Below are 20,994 nucleotides of genomic sequence, written 5' to 3'. Positions count from 1 at the left end.
TTGAGTGAGGAAGAGTTCTTTCTCTGTCTCCTTTCCACTGTAATGGGGCTTAGAGCATGGGAAAAAATAAAAGAATCAATGTATATTCATCTGTAGTGGAACAAACCTCTGATTTTAATCCCAAATGTTATCAAAGATTCTTTATCTCTACCTTTAGACAGAGCAACAAATGAGGTCCTAAAACTCATACCCAAAGCCAAGGGAAAGAAAAACTTAAACCGTGAAATGGATGAACTTATGGGTTCAGAAATCACAAGGCACAAAATAAACGTTAGAAATTTCAGGCCCTGTTGGTGTTTTTAGCCCACCCAGTACACGGACCCTTTGGGATGCTTTGAACTAATCTCACTGACACTTAGCTCTGTTGGCATTATACAGTCTGACCTTAACAGAATGGCAGAGATATGTCCAGTCTCTTAGGTCTACACACTGAAGTCCAACTCTCCATATTGAAAAAAGAAATAAAAAATTACAGTTAGAGAAACACAATTGCACAGAATTATGTCTGCATATGTTTTCATGGTTTTGAAGCTTGACCTCAATATCTGACAGTCTCACTTCCAAAATAAATATTACCATAAAACCACTTTACCTGATATTATTAGTCCAATAACACCTTCATGAAACTCACTCAAAAAATGAAATATTTCTCTCCAGTTTGTTAGCTCAATTGTCAGGCTACACAGTTTGAAAATAGCAGATCTTTACCACTATTTGCAGGTTGATTTGTCTAATATTATGGATGGAAGTTTTTCCCCTCCTTTTTCTGTTTTATTGCTTGGTTGGTTGATTGTTTTTTTTTGACTCTTTACAGATTTTTATTGTTGTTGCTGTTTCTATTGGGAGGGGGTTATTTTTTGGGGGGGGGGAGGGGGGTGTTATAGTTTTATTCTTTATTTGTTTGAGGTTTTATGGTTTTTCTTGTTTTTTATTTTCTTGCCCTTGAAAGGCCAGAAAATGAAAAAAAGCTTTGGCAGTATGCCATACCATTAGCTTGGTATAAACCATGTTAACTCCATATTCACAATGGAGCCTTTGGTAATAGACCTGCTTCTGACACAGTGCAAGTATAAGGCAGAGCTAATAGATGGCTTTACTCCTATTTTAACTGACTTATAATTTTGGGGGGTTTACTTTATTTAATTTTCCTTCTTTCATTTTCAGTAGTGAGTGAGTAACAAAATGCTGTAGAAATCATTAAAACTGGGGCTGAACTTTGCTATTTGCAGTTCTTAGCCACACCATCTCTAGCTGATGTACTACTGTGATGGCTGGACACTCTTGTGGTAACTCTTTTAGGGCCAAAAAATCCCAGAATGAGTCATCAATCCATGCAGAATTGCATCTTTTTATTGGACTGTGGTACCCTGTTTAAGGAAGGACTGTATTGTTTGGAATATCTTGACACTACACTCACTGAACATGATTGTTGCCACTTGGCACTACCTTACTATGAAACGAACTCTCTGGGGTATGCATTGACTCCATCACTGCATTAATGTAAAATTACCACCACGGACGCTTAATTTCTTTCCCCTTAAGCCTCATTCTACCCAGAAATTGTTGGAAGTCACCTAAAGGTCCTCTTGTCTGAGGCAAAGAAGTGAATAAGGTCAGGTATTTAGTTTCTCAGGTCAATAGCTAAATGCACCAGTTAAAAAATGGCCTGTCATATAAATTGATTTCTTTAGAAAACAACAGCTGTTAATTGCTCATTTGAAGAAACAGAATGATTCAGAAAGGAGTTTACAGAGGCAGAAATTTAGAAATTATACAACAATATAAGATACATAAATACTGCAAAGAGGAATTTCCACAAGTGGGCTGTAGATGCTACTTTCTGTTTCAGTTGGAGACTTTTTTTTTTTAATGAGACAAGAGCCTGCATGTCGGTATTTTTCATAGCTTCCATTTGTTTAGAATGTTTTACTTCACTTAAAATAAGGCAGAGAAGGGAAACACTTTCAACTATTCTAGTTTCTATAGCACCCATTTAAAAATACTGAATGGTTAATTTATTTAGCTTTATCTTTAAGGTTACTTAATAAACTGTATACGCAAAACTTACTACACAATTATGACTATTACTACGAGTATAGCTAGGGAATCAAGTTAGGTTCTTATCCAAATTTGTGAGGACTGATAAAAATTCATATAGATGTTCTCTTCATATTTGGAATTTTCAATCTTAAGTAACAGAGCTGTATTTTCTCAGGATCATTGAGTATGCAGGCTTAGAAAAGAGTGAAAAAGTCTACTCTTTTATGCACTGTTCACAGCAAGTTTTCAGGGAATGTGAATCATTTAATAAGCTTATTTTATACTGAGAAAGAAATACTGAGAAAGAGCTCTTGAGCATTTACTTCAGGCATTAAGTGAGACGCTGCAATGAGCTAGACCTTCAAAATGTGCATGAAGTCTTTCCCCTTTAATCAGTGGAGAAAGCTTGAATCTTCTGAAAGCCAACATATTGATCTGATCAAGGAATTGCTGAGACTGCTGCAAAGGAAATGATATGAATATACATAGAGCAGAAGTATTACGAGTATAAAAATTTGCAATTGACCTTTCTCTGTAGTTTCCCTATTCTTTTATTTATTTTTTCCCTTCTGGAAGCCTTTAGCTATGGATTATTACATATGGTTTGAGCAAGTAATGAATACAAAAAAGAGGAGAGTGATACTGGCAGTGTGTAAATCCTAGGACTTGATGGATTTTTTGAGAACTGGAAAGAAAAAGTGATAGGTGTTCCCTTTCACACAAGTAGAGCATCTGCTCAATCAACAGCATAGAGGTTTGGGGCAGGAAATACCGATGGGCTACATCTGAGTGTGAAACAAAGAGGATGAGAACCAGGAGCTGAAGTCGTGAATGAAAAAAAGATGTGGCAGAAGACGGAACTCAGAACTTCTCTGACCAACATGTTTGCAATCCAAGAACAAGAGTGTGACCGACTGTGCTCCACAGGACAAGGAGAAAAGCATGAATTTTGTCTGTGAAAACTGTTTTCTCACCTGGCCTATTCCCTGGATGATTCCTTGACAATGTTTACATATTTACAGATGAAGTAGGACACACTACAAGAAGTGATTCCTGTTTGCCTTCTTAAAGGAGCAAGTACAATTCACACAGTTGCTTAAAGGTGAAATTTTCCTTTGTGAAACATGGGGTACTCTTGAATAACTTGATGGCAACAGGAGAGAAATCTGAAGGGCTTTTTTGGGGCCACTCTACAGGATCTAAATTTTTATTTGTGTCATAGGTGCACGATTAAGAGAAATTAAGATAAAACATTGAAATATTAGCAGCTGAACTTTTATTAACTATAAATACCCACTTTCAAATCCACACTGTGCTTTAGCACTACACAGACTCAGAACAAGAAAAAATTTATTTACAAATGAATTCTGAGTATCTGTGTCTACATTTATTGAAATATTTGTTTCCTGGCTGAAAATTTTAGACATTTTCTTTATACATTTGTACAAGTTATTATCAAGGCTGTGCCTTTTTTTCTGTTTCCTTTAATATATTTGAAAAAAGACCCTTTCCAAATTTTAAATAAATTTGGTCTCTTGGTATATTTTAGGCCAGCATGACATTTGTGATATATGAGTCAGAGGATCTCGAGTGCTGCATTGAAGACACATATCACTAATTCTAATACAAAAAAGATAAGCAGACTAAGGCAGACGCCATTCAGATAAGTAAACAAATCATATAACGTGAACAAGTATCTAGAAAGTATTAACAGGATTTACAATTTACAAGATGTGAAAGTCTTAGCCTGGGATAAGGTGAATGAACCCACAATAACAGACAAAAATCAGCTTGCTTATTTTCTGGCATTCCAAAACCTCAGCATGTTTACCATTGCTCATGTCTTATAGCTAGAGTAGGTACATTTTCCGAAAGCTCCTTTGGTCACAAACATTTCTAAGTGTCTCTAGCTAGGACTGGAAAATTTTAATATACACTCCATATGCCTGCAGGATTCTTTTGAGTTTTCCTAAAATTTCATGGACATGAAAGCAGAATGGGAGATTGAAGGTGTAACAATAAGGTGTGCAAAGAAGGGAGACAATGGACACTTTCAAAACATCATCTGCCATATGGCATCCTAGACTGTCTGTGAAGGCAGAAATCAGACTGTTTCCTGCCAACGTTTATAAAACTTATGTAAGCAGCTCAGTTTCAAGTTTTAAATGAAATGTTAATTACTATACTAAATCAGATTACTCATCAGAGTACCAGTGTCACAGCAGCCATTTTTAAGTTGAGAGATAACAGGTTGTTAAAAGTTGATTTATGCATGGAAATATGGATTACACCTCTTCATTTTTTATATAATTTTATAACTAGCTGCATCCACCATGTAGAAACACATCTACTTGTTTCTATTTTGTACCTTGCAGGACCTTGACTTCATGCTTATTCAGAATTGAATGTGCTATAATGGAGTTAGGAATCTTCGTTTTTTTCCTGTTAGCAAGATTAAACAGAGATATCAGCCTAGTTTTGCTTTGTATTCACTCTTCGTTGTGTACATGCAGTCCCTTTTAACAATCTGTTCTCAAATATCTGTTGTAATAAGTCCAACTCTCAATCTGATTTTTAATTATTGTCTTTTATTTATTTTTTATTATTTTGTTTTGGTTTTTGAATCATTCAGCTCTGAACCTCTCTGTGGTCACAGGTTTTATTTACTCACAAAGAAGCACTCTTCTTTGCTTTATATGACCTGAATCATTGAAACACGAGCTAGTGATTAGGCTGCCTTTACAGCCAGTGGCAGAACTTCCACAAGGCAATACATGCCCTTATTTTAGAAGTCTGAGATGATAAGAGTTGCTCCCCTGAGCAGTACTCTCCCTTGATTTTAAAGGAAGTTTAGGATGACTTTCGCAAATTTTGTGATGCTTAAAGTAAAATGAATCCAAGCCATATAATCTCAATTGAAAAGAGTGTTGCAAGTGATAGCTACTGAAAACTGAAAAAAAAAATCTGTATTTTCTTTAGACTGCTAGTTTTGCACACTAGTGCTGCTATTTCCTCTGAATGGCTTGATCTACTCCCTCTTAAATGCTCTGTCAAAACTGAATTTAATCTGGCAGTGTATATCCTCTCCTTTTCATTTTGCTGTACCTCCTGGAAATCTTCAATCTTTTCCACCTTTGACTAGTCTAAGTAACTTTGTGATATCTGCACATTTTATAAAACTACTGATCACTGAAACATCCATATTCATAAAATGAACATTAACAGAAAGTGGCTTTTCATATGCTGAAAATTCTAATTTGTTTTTTCCTTTCAGTTCTAAATAACACCCATGACAACATATTGCTCTTCAAGATTATTTGGGTTTTTATTAATATCATCTTAGAGCTGTAAGCTTGATTTTTGACAAGAGAATGTCCTCTAACTATTTTTTTGGCTGCTGCTCTTAAGGAAATTTATTTGATATTACTGGGAAAATTTTCACTTAGAAAAGGATCTGAATCTGCCATAGAAATACGTATCCCCTAATACTGCTCTCTATTTCCAGTTCCACATTCCACCTGCGTCTATAAAGACAGCTATGCTTATGGCACTCCAATCTTCCAGTCAGAAACTTCCTTTATAAGTCAAAGGTTGAATATTTCTTAATAGCAGTTCACCCACCTTTTATTACTTATATTCAAAACACTTAACAGTTCACTGTGATGAGAACTCAAATCTGCCAAAGCACTGAGATGATCTGCTCAGGTCTTTAGCGTTCAGAGAAAAATTCAAAAGGCTATTAAAAGCCAAGGTTAATTCTTTAATCTAAAATTAGGAACTTCAAAACAGACAAAACTGGAAGCTATTGGTTAACAGAGATGGGTAACATGGTTTAAAAGCTTTTGTCCCACTGTATGCTGTATCCTTGCAGGTGGGTCTGTGTTTTCAGTGAATTCAGGGACACTGAGGGATAGCAAAAGCTTCTGTTTGTTCACACTATCATTTTCGTGTGTCTGCTCAGCTGGTCTGGAGGAGGAGGAGGTGGAGGAAGAAGAAGAAAAAGAGCAGGATGAGGAAGGAGGCTTCTACCTCGTATCATAGGCTTTTATTTCACCTAATCATTTCTTAAAGGAATATAATACACAGTGCAATGATAAAACAAATACCATCTGTCCCCACCATGCATGAACAAAATAAATTTTTGCTTTTACATTTGTTATGTCTTTTGTAGCGTATTCACTATCCTTGAGAGGAAAGCTAATAGGAGATAGGCCTTGCTTTAATGGAAATGCATTTGAATTGACTAAGCTTCCCCAATAAAGTACAGATATTGGATTATCTGGATTTGAAACCAGTCTTTGATGTTTTGTTCAGAAGAAATGAAAAATTTGCATTAAAAGTCATCACAATGAAAAGTTTAGCAGGGGCATGGCAACTGTCCTTTTGGTCTTAGCTATTTTCAAATGTATTATTATAATGTGGCTTGTGATAGCCTACTGTATAGTTAATGTACCTATCTTCACTTCCCATTTGTCGTGAATTGAGAATGTGCAATGGAAAGTCATTGCAGCACGGCTGTTTAGTAACTCTTTAAGCCACAACTACTTGTTTCTGTGTCTTGAAAGAAAGATGAAATAAAATCCCCTCTATGGAAGATCTCAGGGGATTAGCATACCTGTGAAACACATTAGGTGCTCAAATTTTACATCAACTAGTATTCAATTAGAAATGTCATTCAATTAGCAATGAATTTCTAAACCAAAATTAGTAGAAGGAAACCAAGAACTCACTGTGTTACTGTGAAATTTGCAACACAATTGGAATTTTTTATCTGACAAGAAGCAGCAGTTCATATGTGGCTCATATTTAGTTAATATTTAGAGTAATTTTTCTGAACTTTAAAGTGATTTGGAAATGAAAACACAGCAAAAAGCATTTAAAGCATGGGAAGATGCTGAAGGAATATTTCGTGGTAAATTATTATTGATTAAACAGAACCCCTGTCAGCCTCACATCTGTGCCTGGAAACCTCATAGAAACTATTATAAGCCAAATGGAAGACATGGAGGTGATTAAAGACAGCAATACAGCTTCACCTTGGGCAAGTCTTGCCTAACCAACTTAGTGGTCTTCTGTGATGGAGTGACTGCATCAGTGCACAAGGCAAGACCTATGGACTCCCTCTGGACTTCTGTAAAACCTTTGACATGGTCCCAACAACACCCTCCTCTCTAAATTGCAGAGGTAAGGATTTGATGGGAGGACTCTTTGATGGATTAGAATTTGGTTGGTCACATCCAGAGGATAGCGGTTCATGGCCCAGTATCCTGATGGACACTTGACAAGTGGTGTCCCTCAGGAGTCTGTGCTAGGACAAGTACTTTTTAACATCATCACCAATGACAAAGGTATCAAATGTGTCCCCAGCAAGTCTGTAGAAGGCACTGAGCTGAGTGGTGTGGCTGACACACCTAAATAACGGGATCTGGAAAAGCTGAAGAACTGGGCCCATAGGAACCTCAAGACGTTCAACTAGTCCAAGTGCAAGGTGCTGCACCTGGGTTGCTGCTACCCAACCCCTGGCATCAGCACAGGTTGATTGAGGAGAAGGACTTAGGGATACTGAGGGATCAAAAGCTAGACCTCAGTGCTTGCAGCCCAGAAAGCCAGTTGTATCCTGAGCTGCATCAAAAGCAGCACAGCCAGCAGGGTGAGGGAGGTGATCCTGCCTCTCTGCTCTGGTGAGACCCCACCTGCGGTGCTGCAGCCAGCTTTGGGGTTCCCAGCACAGGAAGAACATGAATCTGTTTGAGTGGGTCCAGATGAAGATCATAAAAAATGATCAGGCGGTTGGAGCACTGTTGCTATAAAGACAGGTTGAGAGTGCTGGGGTTCTTCTGCCTGGAGAAGAGAGGGCTTCAGGTAAACCTTATTGCAGCCTTTCACTATCTAAAGGGGGCCTATAAGAAAGATGAACAAACTTTTTAGAGGGCCGTTGCAATAGGACAAGGGGTAATAGTTTTAACCTAAACAGAATAAATTTAGATAAATTTAGATTAGATATAAGGAAAAGGTTTTTTACAATAAGGGTGGGCAAACACTGAAACAGGTTTCCCAGAGAGGCAGTAGAACACATCCCATCCCTGGAAATATTCACGGTCACACACCATGGGGCTCTGAGCAACCAGTGAGTTGAAAATGTTTCTTCTAACTCAAACTGTTCTACGATTTTATTCTATGAACTATTGCATTTTTCTCTTTAAAGATGAATACAGGTAAAATTTGTGTCTCATTTATGCACAATATCTGCTTCCTGCATTAAATGTGTTTGTCAGCTTAAAATAATATTGTTACAGATAAGACTTCACTTATTTATAAATTGTTGTTGGTACAGAATAATTATTGCTGACCAGTCAAAAACTGCATAGTTTATTCTTTTCAGTTGAGATCAACACAAATATCCTCTACAATCCAAGAACATAGGTAGTCAGACAGTTATGCCAATGCCCTGAGGACAACTATAGTAAAACTGAATTATTCCAGATACATTCCTTTCTTGTTAGTGAAAATAAGAAATTACTCATTGCTTATAACAGCATTCTGTCTCCATCTCAGCATGTCACCTGAGCTCAAGTGTTCTGATCAATGATTTGCACCGCAGTGACCCTGTCCTTTTTTGATGGCTGACCGAGCATAGGGTGGATAAACTCATGCCAATACATCAAGGCACCGAGCTAGGAAGTCAGATTAAACCTATAAATTAATTTCCAGTTTTCACCACTCATTTCTCAGTTTTTTTTTCTATTCCTTTGATGGTTTTTACGTTAAGAACAGACCTTCTGAGTGCCTAAAAATATCTTATATGTGGGAAGAGGAAGATAATCAAAAGAAAGACTGTAAAGATTCTGCAGTTATCTAAACCAGCCAGTGCACAGCAAAGTTTCTGATTCAGTTGGAATGTTGTTGCTGTTTCCCATGTGAAGCCATGAATATGTAGACACAGATAATTTGAATGCACCTTCTTAATCTGAATGCATTTTCCTGTTTGATATTTTTTTCACATTTTTTCAGAGGACAAACAGATTAGAATGTACTACAATATGCCAAGCAGCATGGACTGTGTGTTTTAAATAAGTTCATCTTTTCATTTTGTCAGAAAAATTTGATAGAACAAACATTTCAGAAAAAGATACTTTTCCTTATAAGTTTGTGGAGGGTCTAGCATAATGAAGGACTGACAACTGGAAAAAGCTTTAAGTGGTATTACAGTGGAAAGAGTAGTACCACAAAAGTAATAAATAACTGGTTAAAACCCTACTGCAATATTTTAAACATTTTAAGACTGCCAGAATTCTTTTTGGGGAGTTCTTTGAAATGTCTACATTACAAGGTTGTGCCTTACAGGGAGATGAGTTTACAGTACTGTCACTCTGTAATATGAACAGGAGAACAATAATAAATATTTATTATTGTAGAGGAGCAAGCTAAATATTCAATAGGGACAATCCAACATTTTCCCTGCTTTATTCCACCAAATAATTTCAAAATGAACACATTTTCTTACTCATTCTAATGACTTGCTGAAAAACTGACTGACATATATGTGCAGTAAGATGCTAACTTAAAATCTGAAAAAATACATTGACACCAGAAGTTTTGCTATCAGACAAACACATATTTTGGATTTACTCCTTACATATAACTTCCTAATACTTTCCTGACACTATAAAAAAGCAGCTACATCAAGTTAATTGAATAAAAAAGGTACTAAACAAAGACAAAATGATTAGAGAATAGCTTTTCAAACTCATTTTGTAGTTCACTTTTTTAAAAAAAGGTTTCATTCTAGCTCATTTATGACTACTAATAAATTTTTATATTTGATATTTGTTTTTATATAACTATTACCTGGCAACTCTCCAGTGGAAAAAACTAAGTTTGAAAAATAAATCTGAATAAAATTTTGAAACTGTTACGCATAGAAAAACTAACATAAGAGATTCTATACTTTAATTATTTTGGCAACCAATGTATATTTTTTAAAATTATTGTTTATCTATACTCATTATTATCACATCATAACATGCAAAACTGTTCTTTGGGAGAATGGAGTATTATAAGACAATGTCAACAAAAACACTTCTCAAGCTATTAAGTAAATGAATTTTAACTCAATTAGCACAATTTCATAAATTAGCAATTGAAACACTACATATCCTGGAAACACTCTAAAATCTACCTACAGTTCATAATATTCTCGTGAGTATTTTCTTAATTTTGATTCTAAAACTTTGCATTCAGATCTTGAGATATAATTATGAAGAAATCCAACATGTAAGCCATTCTCCATGTGCTAAACCAGAGAGGGGATAAACAAGCAACAGATAATCTGGATGAAGAAGAGCAGCCCAATCTGAAATGTGATAGAAGCAGCAACTCTATAGTACATACTTGGAACTTCTGAATTTCAATAGGTCATAAATTTGATAGAAGAAATTTCTATTTCTTACCTACATTTCCAGTCATTAGGTATGAATTCTGAAAGTCCATCATTCCCATTCCAACAATGTGTATAAAATCTTCAATCACCTGCATTAACTCCACTGAACCTGGATAGATCTAACAAAGGAAGGTCAGACATGACATTTACTATAATATCAAAATGTCTACAGCTGCAAATTCAAATAAAATCTAAATGCCATCAAAAGCAAATTGAGAAGTAACAGTCAAACAGCTCTTCCTGTGCTTCAATGCTAAACACTTTCTGTTACTTCAAAACAACCATTTTGCTATTAAATCCTCATATAAACAGACACTGCTTCCCATAAAGTTAAGTGAACTGTGCACTGGAACTGTGGAAAATGTTTCTGCTAAGTCACTGCACTTCTCAAAAAACTTAGTGGCCATTACTTTCATTATTGGTTAAAGCATTCCATATTACAGAACAACTCTAATTAAAATATTCTTCCTCCCTCTGAGGATATATTCAGTAACTTCAGAACTACTGACACAAACAGTAATGCAAATCTTACTGTGGCCTTGCCAGTATGATAACCTTTGTTGCATTGGTCAATATGCAAGTATGTTCAACATGCAAAATTTTTACTGGTTAGTACTATTTTCATTGCTGATATGGAGTAGTAGAATCATAAAATATTGGAGGTTAGAAGCGGCCAGTGGAAATCATCCAGCTCAAGCCTCAGTAGAAAGCAAGATCAGCTCTAGCAAGTTGCCCAGGAACACACACAGCTGGATTCTGAATGTCTCCCAGGAAGATGACCCCAGAGCTTGTCTGCACAACATGTTCTAGCATTCAATCACTCCCACTCCCACTTTTTCTTTTACATGAATGGCATTTTCTCTATTTTAATTTTTGTGCCTTGTTTTTTATTCTGTCAATGGACACCACTGAGACTTGGCTCAGTCTTCTTTACTCTTTTCCCTTTCAGGAACTTTTAATATTGTCATGTTTCCAAGCAAAAGAGTGTCAGCTATTTCAGCCTATCCTTGCATATCTAATGCTGTAATCCCCTAAACAACTTCATGATATTTTTCTGGGCTCATTCCATTACTTTGTGTCTTGTACTGAGGAGTCCAGAACTGGACAGAGTAAGCTAAAATAAATTGCAGTAGCCTTGGCATTGCTAATGTAGGCTCTCAATTTGGCTTTTAAAATTATAAAAACGCATTTTCAAAAAATAAAATTTATTTGCAAAGCTGAAAGCTACTAAGAAAAACATTTTCTTTAATATTTAACAATAATGATTCATCAACAAAACAGCATTAGAGATCACAACAGTTATTAATAAGACTAAAAGTTATGTTCATATCACATGCATAAAAAAATTTTGGTTTTTATTGCCTGTTATGAACAAGATAATTTTCAGTAACAGAGTGTCTTGCAATAGGAAAAATAATGGACGACCTGTTCATAGTGTTTTTTTCTTCATATCAGTGAAATGTACGAATTTCACTTTATAAGCGATATTCAACCCATTCTTTCCACTACTGGGACTGCAGACTCTAAAAAAACCTTACAGAGACTATAAATTCCAGGATGCTGCACTCCATCTTCATCTTGTTTTATCTATCTAGATCCATAGTTGCTTGGTTCAGAATAGTGAATTTCACTTTTTTGCTTTGTTTTCTACATGGATCTTTTTATAAAAGGTAGGGCAGTAATACTGTTTTGAAGACGAATGTGTTGTGACAATTATGATCCTAACAGGTTGCAAATGCTGCTTCAGGCAACAGAGACTTAATGTCCATTTTCCTAAGGATGAATTACTGAGGTAGTAAGTGTGGTTTTTGCATCCATCTCATTCAAAGCACACACATTCACAGATTACGTACTAAGGGAAAATTTCAGTGACATTTTTTAAACCCTCGGTCTTGCATATAAAATTATAATAAACTGTTGAGCACTCAGTTGAGCAGGTACTCTGGGTTTTTCTGAAGTACTGAGGTACTGGTTAATCAACAGGATGCTGGCAGATCTTGATGAAGAATATGCTGAACAGCTCCCATGTTTTGAAACTCCAGTATAAACTTACACATTATGGGTTGAAATGGCTTCCTGTGTGCAGTGCTTTACATCAGCTCTTATGAAAAGGCAAGTATTAAAGTGAGTGCCGTTTATCTGAATGGTATATAACCTGTAATTAATGGTTATCAACTGTTGGCATTTCAACTAGAAAAACAGATGTGTTATGTGTTAAGGCATTGCAGCTGTATACTTGATTTAAAGTCAGCAATTCGCTGACAGTGAGTAAGAGTTTCTTTCCACCAAAGATTCTAGAAAACAGGCTAAGAGGTCTATGCTAACAGTAGCTGTGGAGTTTAAGAAAACAATGCAAGCCGGCAAAAAGGTTGGTCAGACTGCACCTGAGTGGCTGAACCAGAAACAGAACCACCTTTATTCACTAGTGCCTGCTCACTCCTCCAAGCTGTTATGAAGAGCTACTTGCTTCCGAAGTTTCTTTGAGCCTGCTTATGTAACTATACAAGAACAGTAATAAGACTAGGGACATTGGGGGTGGGGGTCAGGTCCTATCTTAGTGGTCTAAGATTTAGTGAATCCCCTAGCTTTGCAACCAGGAACCTACGGCCCCAATACTCCTGAGTTCAGCTCAACTTGGTTCTTTTGAGTTTCTGCTGTACCTAGATCTGTGAGACAATGATTTACCAGGCAGAGAGAAGGAGCTATGGAAAAGAAGAAATAACTTGTTCTCTCTCTGTTTTTCAATACTGCTCCTTGTAAAAGCAACAGAGAAAAGAGAGAACTGGAGATTTACTGTTGCCTCTTTGTCTCCACATTCTCAGAATTTCCTCTTAAGAGCTGTCATCCCCCAGTCTCTGGGGTCAGATGGCTGACACGGCATGGGTAAGCAGGCAAGATGGAGGTAGAAGACAAGGTCGATAACATAGGAGTGGTATCATGTCTTTTTATTTGTGGGACTAAAATAATTACTTAATACTGGTTTCCTTATCTTGGTGTTTATGGAAATTGCCCACACGTATGTGATTTTGCTGCTTCCATCCATCACTGCTAAAAAAATGACACACTTTGTCTATTTTTGTATCTGGCTTTTCCAGAGAGGAACGGAAAAACAGGAAAAGAAAAAATATGATTCCCAGCTGAATTGTATTGGGTCAGCTGCAGTGTCATATGCCTACTGCAAGGTTTGAATTAGTAGTGAAAAGACCTGATCTTCCCTTTCTCAGTGATAGCATAAACATGAACTTACAGAACAGAGGGTAAATATCTTGAAAGATCTTTAAGTACCTTGTGATTTATTAGGAATGACACAAAAAGTGAACAAAGTTCAAGTATCTATAGAACACAGTCACAATGACTGCACAAGAGTAGAGCAAAGATCTATGTAAGCTATTTTCTTGCCTTTGACAGTGGCAAAAAGCCAGTGTCTGAGGAAGAGTACTAAGGGGGCAGGAATATAGTGATACTTGCTTGGAAAGTCTTGCCCAGCCTTTTTTCCAAAAGACTGCCTTATGCAAAACCATGGTTTTTCTTTCATAAATTTGCCTATTTACCTTTTTAATTTGTGTCCTTTCAGTTGCAAGAAGTTCTGCAAAGTAGCCTTCTACAGAATAAGTATCTCCTGTATTCATTCTGAATCTGCCACTATTTTGATGTATTTTATTTATTTTACAAGAAGCACAAATGAGTAGATTAAATATTCCTGCAGCACATTCTCCAAACCACTCCTGCTTTCAAAAGCTTCTATTCCAAATAAGTGCACTTGACTCTTTTCCATACTGAAATACCTTGCTTTGTTTAATCTTTTTTCATAAAGAAATGTTTCCCTGCCTTATCTCTGTTCATCCCCATTGTCAGTGTTATTTGTACCTGAATAAACCTGACAGTACTATGGTCATGTTCACGAACACAAATCTTAACACAGTCCAGTAACTTCTTGGTACAGGAAGTTCCCATGTAGGAAATGTAGGAAATTCTTGTATCCAAGCAAAAAAGAAGAAACAAAAAAGGGCATTATTTGAATTTTAACTCTTTTATCATACATTCATGAATTTTGCTAGACTTTCCTATTTTATAAAAAATTTCTAGACCAGAAACTTTTCAGTCCTGAGGATGACAACTGTTCTTCTAAATACAACCTTACATGAAAGGTCTACTGTTTGCATTTCTGTAAGTTGTTTAGGGGTGTTGAATGAGGTCTTTGGGTGAGGTCTGAGCATTGCAGCTAGACCTCAGTAGCATTTTTTAGCTTTTGTATGTACTTCATTACAATGTTCAAAGAAAAGACATAGTTAGTAATCCTATGGAATGTTAATAAAAATCTGGTTTTATCAAGAGAAGCAACTTATATTCTAAATATATTTCAATATAAGGAATTAGCTGGTGGGTCCTGGAATTGCTCCTTTTTGAAAAGGATCATTTTTTTCCCCCCAAATATTCTATCACTTATCCTTTCAACTACAGCAGGGTGCATCTTTAATCTGATTTCTAAAAACATATATTAAATTTCTTCAAATCTTACCTGTTGCGCATCTTCCCATTTCTCTTTGTTTTCTTCATCTAAGAGATTACTTATAATTTGAAAGAAGTTCTGAAAAATCAATTAAATGAAAGACTAAGTACAATAATTTCAAATATATGAACTACCACATCCTTAATATGACATTAAGAAAACTTTCCTTTCCCTATTACAGATGCAGTTCTGCAGCCTGCTTTCTGTGAGTAGAAGAGATGATGAAGCAAATAATACATTAGACTGACAAGAGGGCACATATATTATGATAAATTTTTAATTCTTGTGTATATAATCAGGTTCCGTAGTACCACTTCGTGTGAAACAAGAACCCTTACCCTTTTAAACTTGCTAAACTTTTAAATGTGATGGTGCTCTAGTCACAAATTTCTCTCATTCCAGAAACTAGACAAAGTTTGCACAGACTTTGCAAAAAAACCAAAGGACATTTAAGAAATCACCAGTCTCGAGTCTTTAGTTTCTACTCAAAAGGAGAAAATTATCCTTAATAACTGTATATAGGGCAGTCAATGACATTTCATTGGCCAATACAGTTTCAAATCAGATGCTTCTTACTTTTATAGGTCACACTTGCCTCTATCCCTTTAGGAATTTCAACTTAAAAGGAATAAGCAGTTTCTGTTTCTTTGACCTTGAGCTGTTAACTTCTTTTTCTGATTCTCCTATTCATTTAAGTATAAGGGAAAAAAATGCAGGACAGTTAGATACAAATCATACATTTAAAAAACCACTTTTCTCCTCATGTTTGTGGAGAAATCTCCTTTCTAATTTTGTCTGCTCTCTCTAGCAATTTGTATTCCCAACTTCTTCATCCTTAAAAGCTAAGAATTTGTGCAGTCTGTTCTCATCTCCGTATCACATTTTGTGCAGAATGTCAATTTTGTCTACAGCTTGCCAATTATATTTTTTCTGGTCCTTCATAAAAGATACATGTAGTTTCCAGTAACCTTAGCTGAAGAGTACAGTTCAGTTCCCCACAATTTCAAAAATCTTTCACTGGAATACAAACAACATGACCTCGCTGGAACTCAGATTACTGGTCACCACCTCACCTGCACTTGCTTTTTAGCCATTTTGGGGTATAAACAGAACTTAAATAAGGTTTACGTAAGAAGCAAGTTTAAATCACTATTAATGAAAGTTCAAAGGATTCAACTCCACAATGACTGAAAATAGAAAGGAAAAACTTCCAACATTAGTCTGTGGTGGGTATGCTTGAAAATACATTTTTTTCAAACTAGAGATATCACCAACATTTTAGGTCTTACAACTATATAAGTAAAACATTTTAGGATGCAAAATTGAAGAAAACTTGTGAAAACTACTTTTTATAATAACATTTTACCAGTCTAACCCAACACTAAACACCTGACAATCAAGAGGATCTATCTTTGCCTAACCATTAGGAAGTTAACTATGCTAACTATAAAATTCACATGGATAAAATTTCTTTAAGTTGATCAAATTTACTCTAGAGGTGACTGAAATTTTGCTGAACTTGGACAAAATAATCCTGTTCATTAATGAGGCTACAATTCTTCTCTCACTGAGGTTGCTAGCAAAATATCCACAAGGTTCAGTAACACAACAAACATCATGAAAACAAACAAAATGGCTTAGTAAGCTCCTGTGAAAATTGTAAGTAAGCCTTTGGACAAGATAGGAATTAATGATAGGACATAAAATAAAAATGTTTTCATTATTTGATCCAATTTGCAGCAATACTAAAGAATTTTCAGTCAAGTTTAAAAAATGAAGAATATATATAGTTACATACTGCATTTATACCTGGAATACATTTAATTCCTTTCAGACATTCCATAGCAAAATAAAGCACAATGCAAGGAGTCACATTTGATATTTGTTACAAAGAATTTGCCAGTTTAATCAGGTTGGCAAATCACAATTCTGAAAATGCAACTTCAGCTATGAAAAATGTTCATCTTCACTGGTCCCCCAAGTAAAATGAACTATATTGGTGAAAGCATGCCAGTTTCATGGCACTATAATCACACTTACTGTAGGGCACTGTACTTTGGTGAAGACTTCTACTAGGTAGAGTCAGCTTTATGAAAGATTTTGCCTGAAGGAAAACACTTTTCCAAACATGGTAGTTCTCAACTCTTCCAGTGCAATATTGTAGAAATGCAGTGGATAGAAATTTAACTTATTAGGGCATTGGTAGCAGTATAGCAGCAGCTGCATGGAACTCAGTACAGGATAATTTATCATACTAGAGAGTTGTTCTGAAGGTAGTTTTGCATTACACTGCAGACACTGATTCCCCTGCAGTCTAAGCCTTAATTGCAAAGTATCCATGTCTGCCTAATGAGATCTATCTGAGAGTCGCCTAGATTGCATAAAGAGCACTCAGGAGTTTAAAGTGTTTCTTGCAGATGACATATTACATCGATTTTCTAATAATATTATGTTTTAGTTAAATTTTATGTTTGTTTTAGTTAAGGAAAACATTAAAATTACCAATAATTGACAAAAATATATGTGGAAAAGTTCCTAAATAATGCTAGACTCAAACACAAACAAAAGATGAGCAAGAAATTAGCTAATATATATTTTTGCACTTGCCACAGAAGTATAAATTAGGTGTATGAACTTAGTAATATGAATATATTTCTTCCTGGGATCTTTTTTTCTCTATTTCAAGTAGAGATCTCTATTTCTCTATTTCTTTTTTTCTATTTCTTGGGTGGTGCCATATTTATGGTAGCAATGAAGGGTGAGATGTGGGCAGGTTTTTCAGTCCAAGTGATTTTTCAAAGCAATACCAGTGCTTTGTGAATTAAACGGAGATGAGCAAATGGATTTGCTGCTTCAATAATGAATAGATATGAGATGCATTTAAAAAATGTGGAAGGTGAAGAAGGGTTAAAAAGTCTTTGTCCTACTTTGACTACTCTCTTGTTTATTGCATTAATCATGAAAAAAACCAGCATTGTGCTTTAGTAAAATGATTGACAGGTGTGAAGGCTGAATTTCAGAAGCATTATGGATGTGATCTGAGGGAATTACTGCAGTAAACACTGGACCTCCCTGCAGAATCAAGCTTCTTTCTTTCATAGCCAGGCTTGCATATTACTGAACTCGTCGCTATAGAAAATGTTGGGACAGCCAGAACCAAATTCTGAAGTCCTTTATTTTTGCCCAGGCTTTTTTGATGATCGTGCCAGTTACAGCTGGGAATGGACAACTACATTTTCCTAATTTAATTTCCTCCCTTTCAATTTTTCCTTCTGTAATACAATGGCTGAAGTTCTCTGTTCCAGTCCAAATTCTTTGACCCTCTCTGCAGGCATAAAGCTGTCATAAATCCTTTTATACAGTTAGAGAAGAATTCCTCCCTAGGAGGAATTAATGGATAGCCTTAAGTCACCTCCACTTTTGGACTTCAGCATAGTGAATGTGTGTGTGGGAGGGGGAAGGTGGAGGGAAAAAGGATTGGACAATCCTGTTAAACCCTCACTCTCAGTAATGGTCCCTATGGCTAATATAAAAGGGATTATACTGCTCTAACTTCTCTGGGGAGTAACCTTTTTTCCTGTCGGTCACTGCATCAGGGGATTGTGCAACTTGCTTTGCCATTCTGTCCTGAAATGTAGTTACTTTCCTGCCATCCTGTCCTTAGAAGGAAGTTCAAGCACTTTTAGACTAGTTCCAGATAATATGTCAAGATGTAGCTTTAATTTTGCTTATTTAAAATTAGTATTGTCTTTCTGGTGGAATAATTCTCACATAAGTACAGTGTCCATCCCCTAGCCTCAGTGTACCTACAGAGGGTATCTTAAAGAATTCCCATATTAAATGAAAAACCTTGCTTACAAAAGAATTGAATGACTTGTTTTGCAATAATTTCTGCTACTGAACTGATATTCTCAGTCACTGATGCAAGAAACCTTCTTGTTCAACTGCGTCATAAGTGGTTATTTTTGTTCCTGACATTGTATGTGCAAGTATACATAGATATTTGTATGCATGTTGCAAAAAACAGTTAAAAGATGCAAAATAAAACGAGTCATGTAATAAATTACTTGGCACTAAATATGCGTACCTTAAAAACTTTATTTTGCTCTTGGAATTGTCTGCCTAAACAAGAGGCATTTTCAATGCAGCACATCAGGCAGCAGCAGCAACTTCATTTTGGAGAATTAGCTGGAAAATTTCAAATTTTATCTCTCTTTTCTGTTCATTCATTTTTTTATGGAGTCTCCAAATCACAACTCTTACACTATTCATGAATATTAATACTGAATATAAACCAGATATTGTAGGCATTTGAAGGACTATCTAGATGGATGGAGTGTATAAGAAACAAATATATTCAGACATACATACTTTTTCTTTTATTAGTCATAATTCAAGTGTTGTTTCTGTATGGATCTTAAAAAAAAAACCTGTTGTCCATAATTCATCATAACCTACTTTTCTGACATCACACAAAGTGATAAATTATGACTTTTAGGGATTTTAAACCTCACTCATGCATTTATGATAATTTCTTTGAAACCAAAATACATCAAATAAGAAATTCTACTCTTTACCTAGATAAAAATATAGAATGGAATTAGAACGCCACACAGAGCTTTTACATAAAGAAGAATTTTCATGCAATTTTAATTTTCACCTTTTTGTCACTCACTTTGATGATGAGCTAGGAAGTATGAGAGTATGTCCTAATGAAAATAAAAAATAAATACAATACTCCAGAGTATGTTAGATTATGACATATGTTTACAAATGGAAAAATAAATGTTTCTCAGAAATTGGTAGTAAATTTTAAACTTTTGTTACTGAGCCAGGATTTCACTTAACATCATCAGAAGTCAGTAAAAAGAACCTTTCTTAATATATCCCCTGGGCAAAACACATGCCTTAGTATGACTTTACGTACTTTGCTGCATACTGCCCATTGTTGTTTTGGTTTTTTTTAATTTTACCTTAGCTTGATGTTTGTTCATTTTTTCTTTTTCTTTTCTTTTTTGGTACTTTTACTTTTTCTGACTTGGAGTTTGAGTGTCTTTTTAAACTGGGATTAAAGAACTCTTTGTACTTAGGCATGCAAATACTGAAATTTAGTTATTTTTCTTTGGTTTGAGAAATTATTCAGAATATGGCTTACCAATTTTTGTAATTTTAATTTCTTAATTTCTAAATTATTTATAAAATTCTTAAAACAATATTTAATAACATTGTCAAGTTCTGCCAGAATACTATTAGAATTTTGGAAACAGCTCTACATTGCAGAATGAATCACAACTTTTGTCACTATCATCAGTGGGAAAAGAATCAAATTCCCTGTAATGTATGTAAACTGAAAATGACTTGATCTGCTAGGCCCATGGACAAAATCACTCAAGATTTCACTCAATTTCTCAAGACTGGTTCTAATAAAGACTTTGAAGTGCCTGTGAACCATGAAGAAGTCACACTGCTCTATCAGACTGTTGATTGCATGAAAATTTTCAGTGAATAACATCCTGCTTAATAGTAAAACTATTACGGAATAGATACTGACTCTTATTCAATTAAAAAAGAAGGATTGTTCAGGAAACATACTTTTTGAAAAGCACTATTAAAAAAAAAATATTTTCAGCTGGCTACAGGCCAACACAAGATATGTCAGTTTTACTGTGGAAGTTAATTGTTCTTTGTGCATAGAAAAACTAGAAAAGTGAAAATATAATAGCAAGTCTTGAAAACTTAGCTGTGAAAAAATGTCTTTTCCAACATATCTCCCTTTATCTGCATGCATATATTCTGCAGTATATTTATAATTTATGCTTACCTTTAGACAAATATGTATACATGACCTGCATTAATAACTTCATTAGTAATTTAAGAATGATCATTAAACTCTCTTTTCCATAAATATCATACACATTTGCCTTCTTAGTATTCTTTGTCAGTAATCTACAATCTTTGAAAAGTGTATAAAATTTTCAGATATAAATTGAAACCAATATCTTTA

At 35.3% G+C, this 20,994-nt stretch overlaps 1 protein-coding gene across 10 annotated transcripts in view; it reads right to left on the bottom strand.

Annotated features, from left to right (window-relative positions):
* ADGRB3 (adhesion G protein-coupled receptor B3) overlaps positions 1–20,994 on the bottom strand; it is a 448,620-nt gene that overhangs the window by 207,950 nt on the left and 219,676 nt on the right. For all 10 annotated transcript variants that reach the window (XM_038130254.1, XM_038130259.1, XM_038130260.1 and 7 more), the window contains 2 exons: positions 15,000–15,068; positions 10,491–10,599 (listed from right to left, as the gene is read on the bottom strand). In XM_038130254.1, the coding sequence (XP_037986182.1) occupies positions 10,491–10,599; positions 15,000–15,068 (178 nt within the window). The remainder of the gene's footprint in view (positions 1–10,490; positions 10,600–14,999; positions 15,069–20,994) is intronic.

The sequence above is a fragment of the Motacilla alba genome, chromosome 3 (assembly GCF_015832195.1).
Source record: "Motacilla alba alba isolate MOTALB_02 chromosome 3, Motacilla_alba_V1.0_pri, whole genome shotgun sequence".
NCBI lineage: Eukaryota > Metazoa > Chordata > Aves > Passeriformes > Motacillidae > Motacilla > Motacilla alba.
Note: the sequence above shows the minus strand (reverse complement) of the source record. Positions and strands in the feature narration are given on the sequence as shown.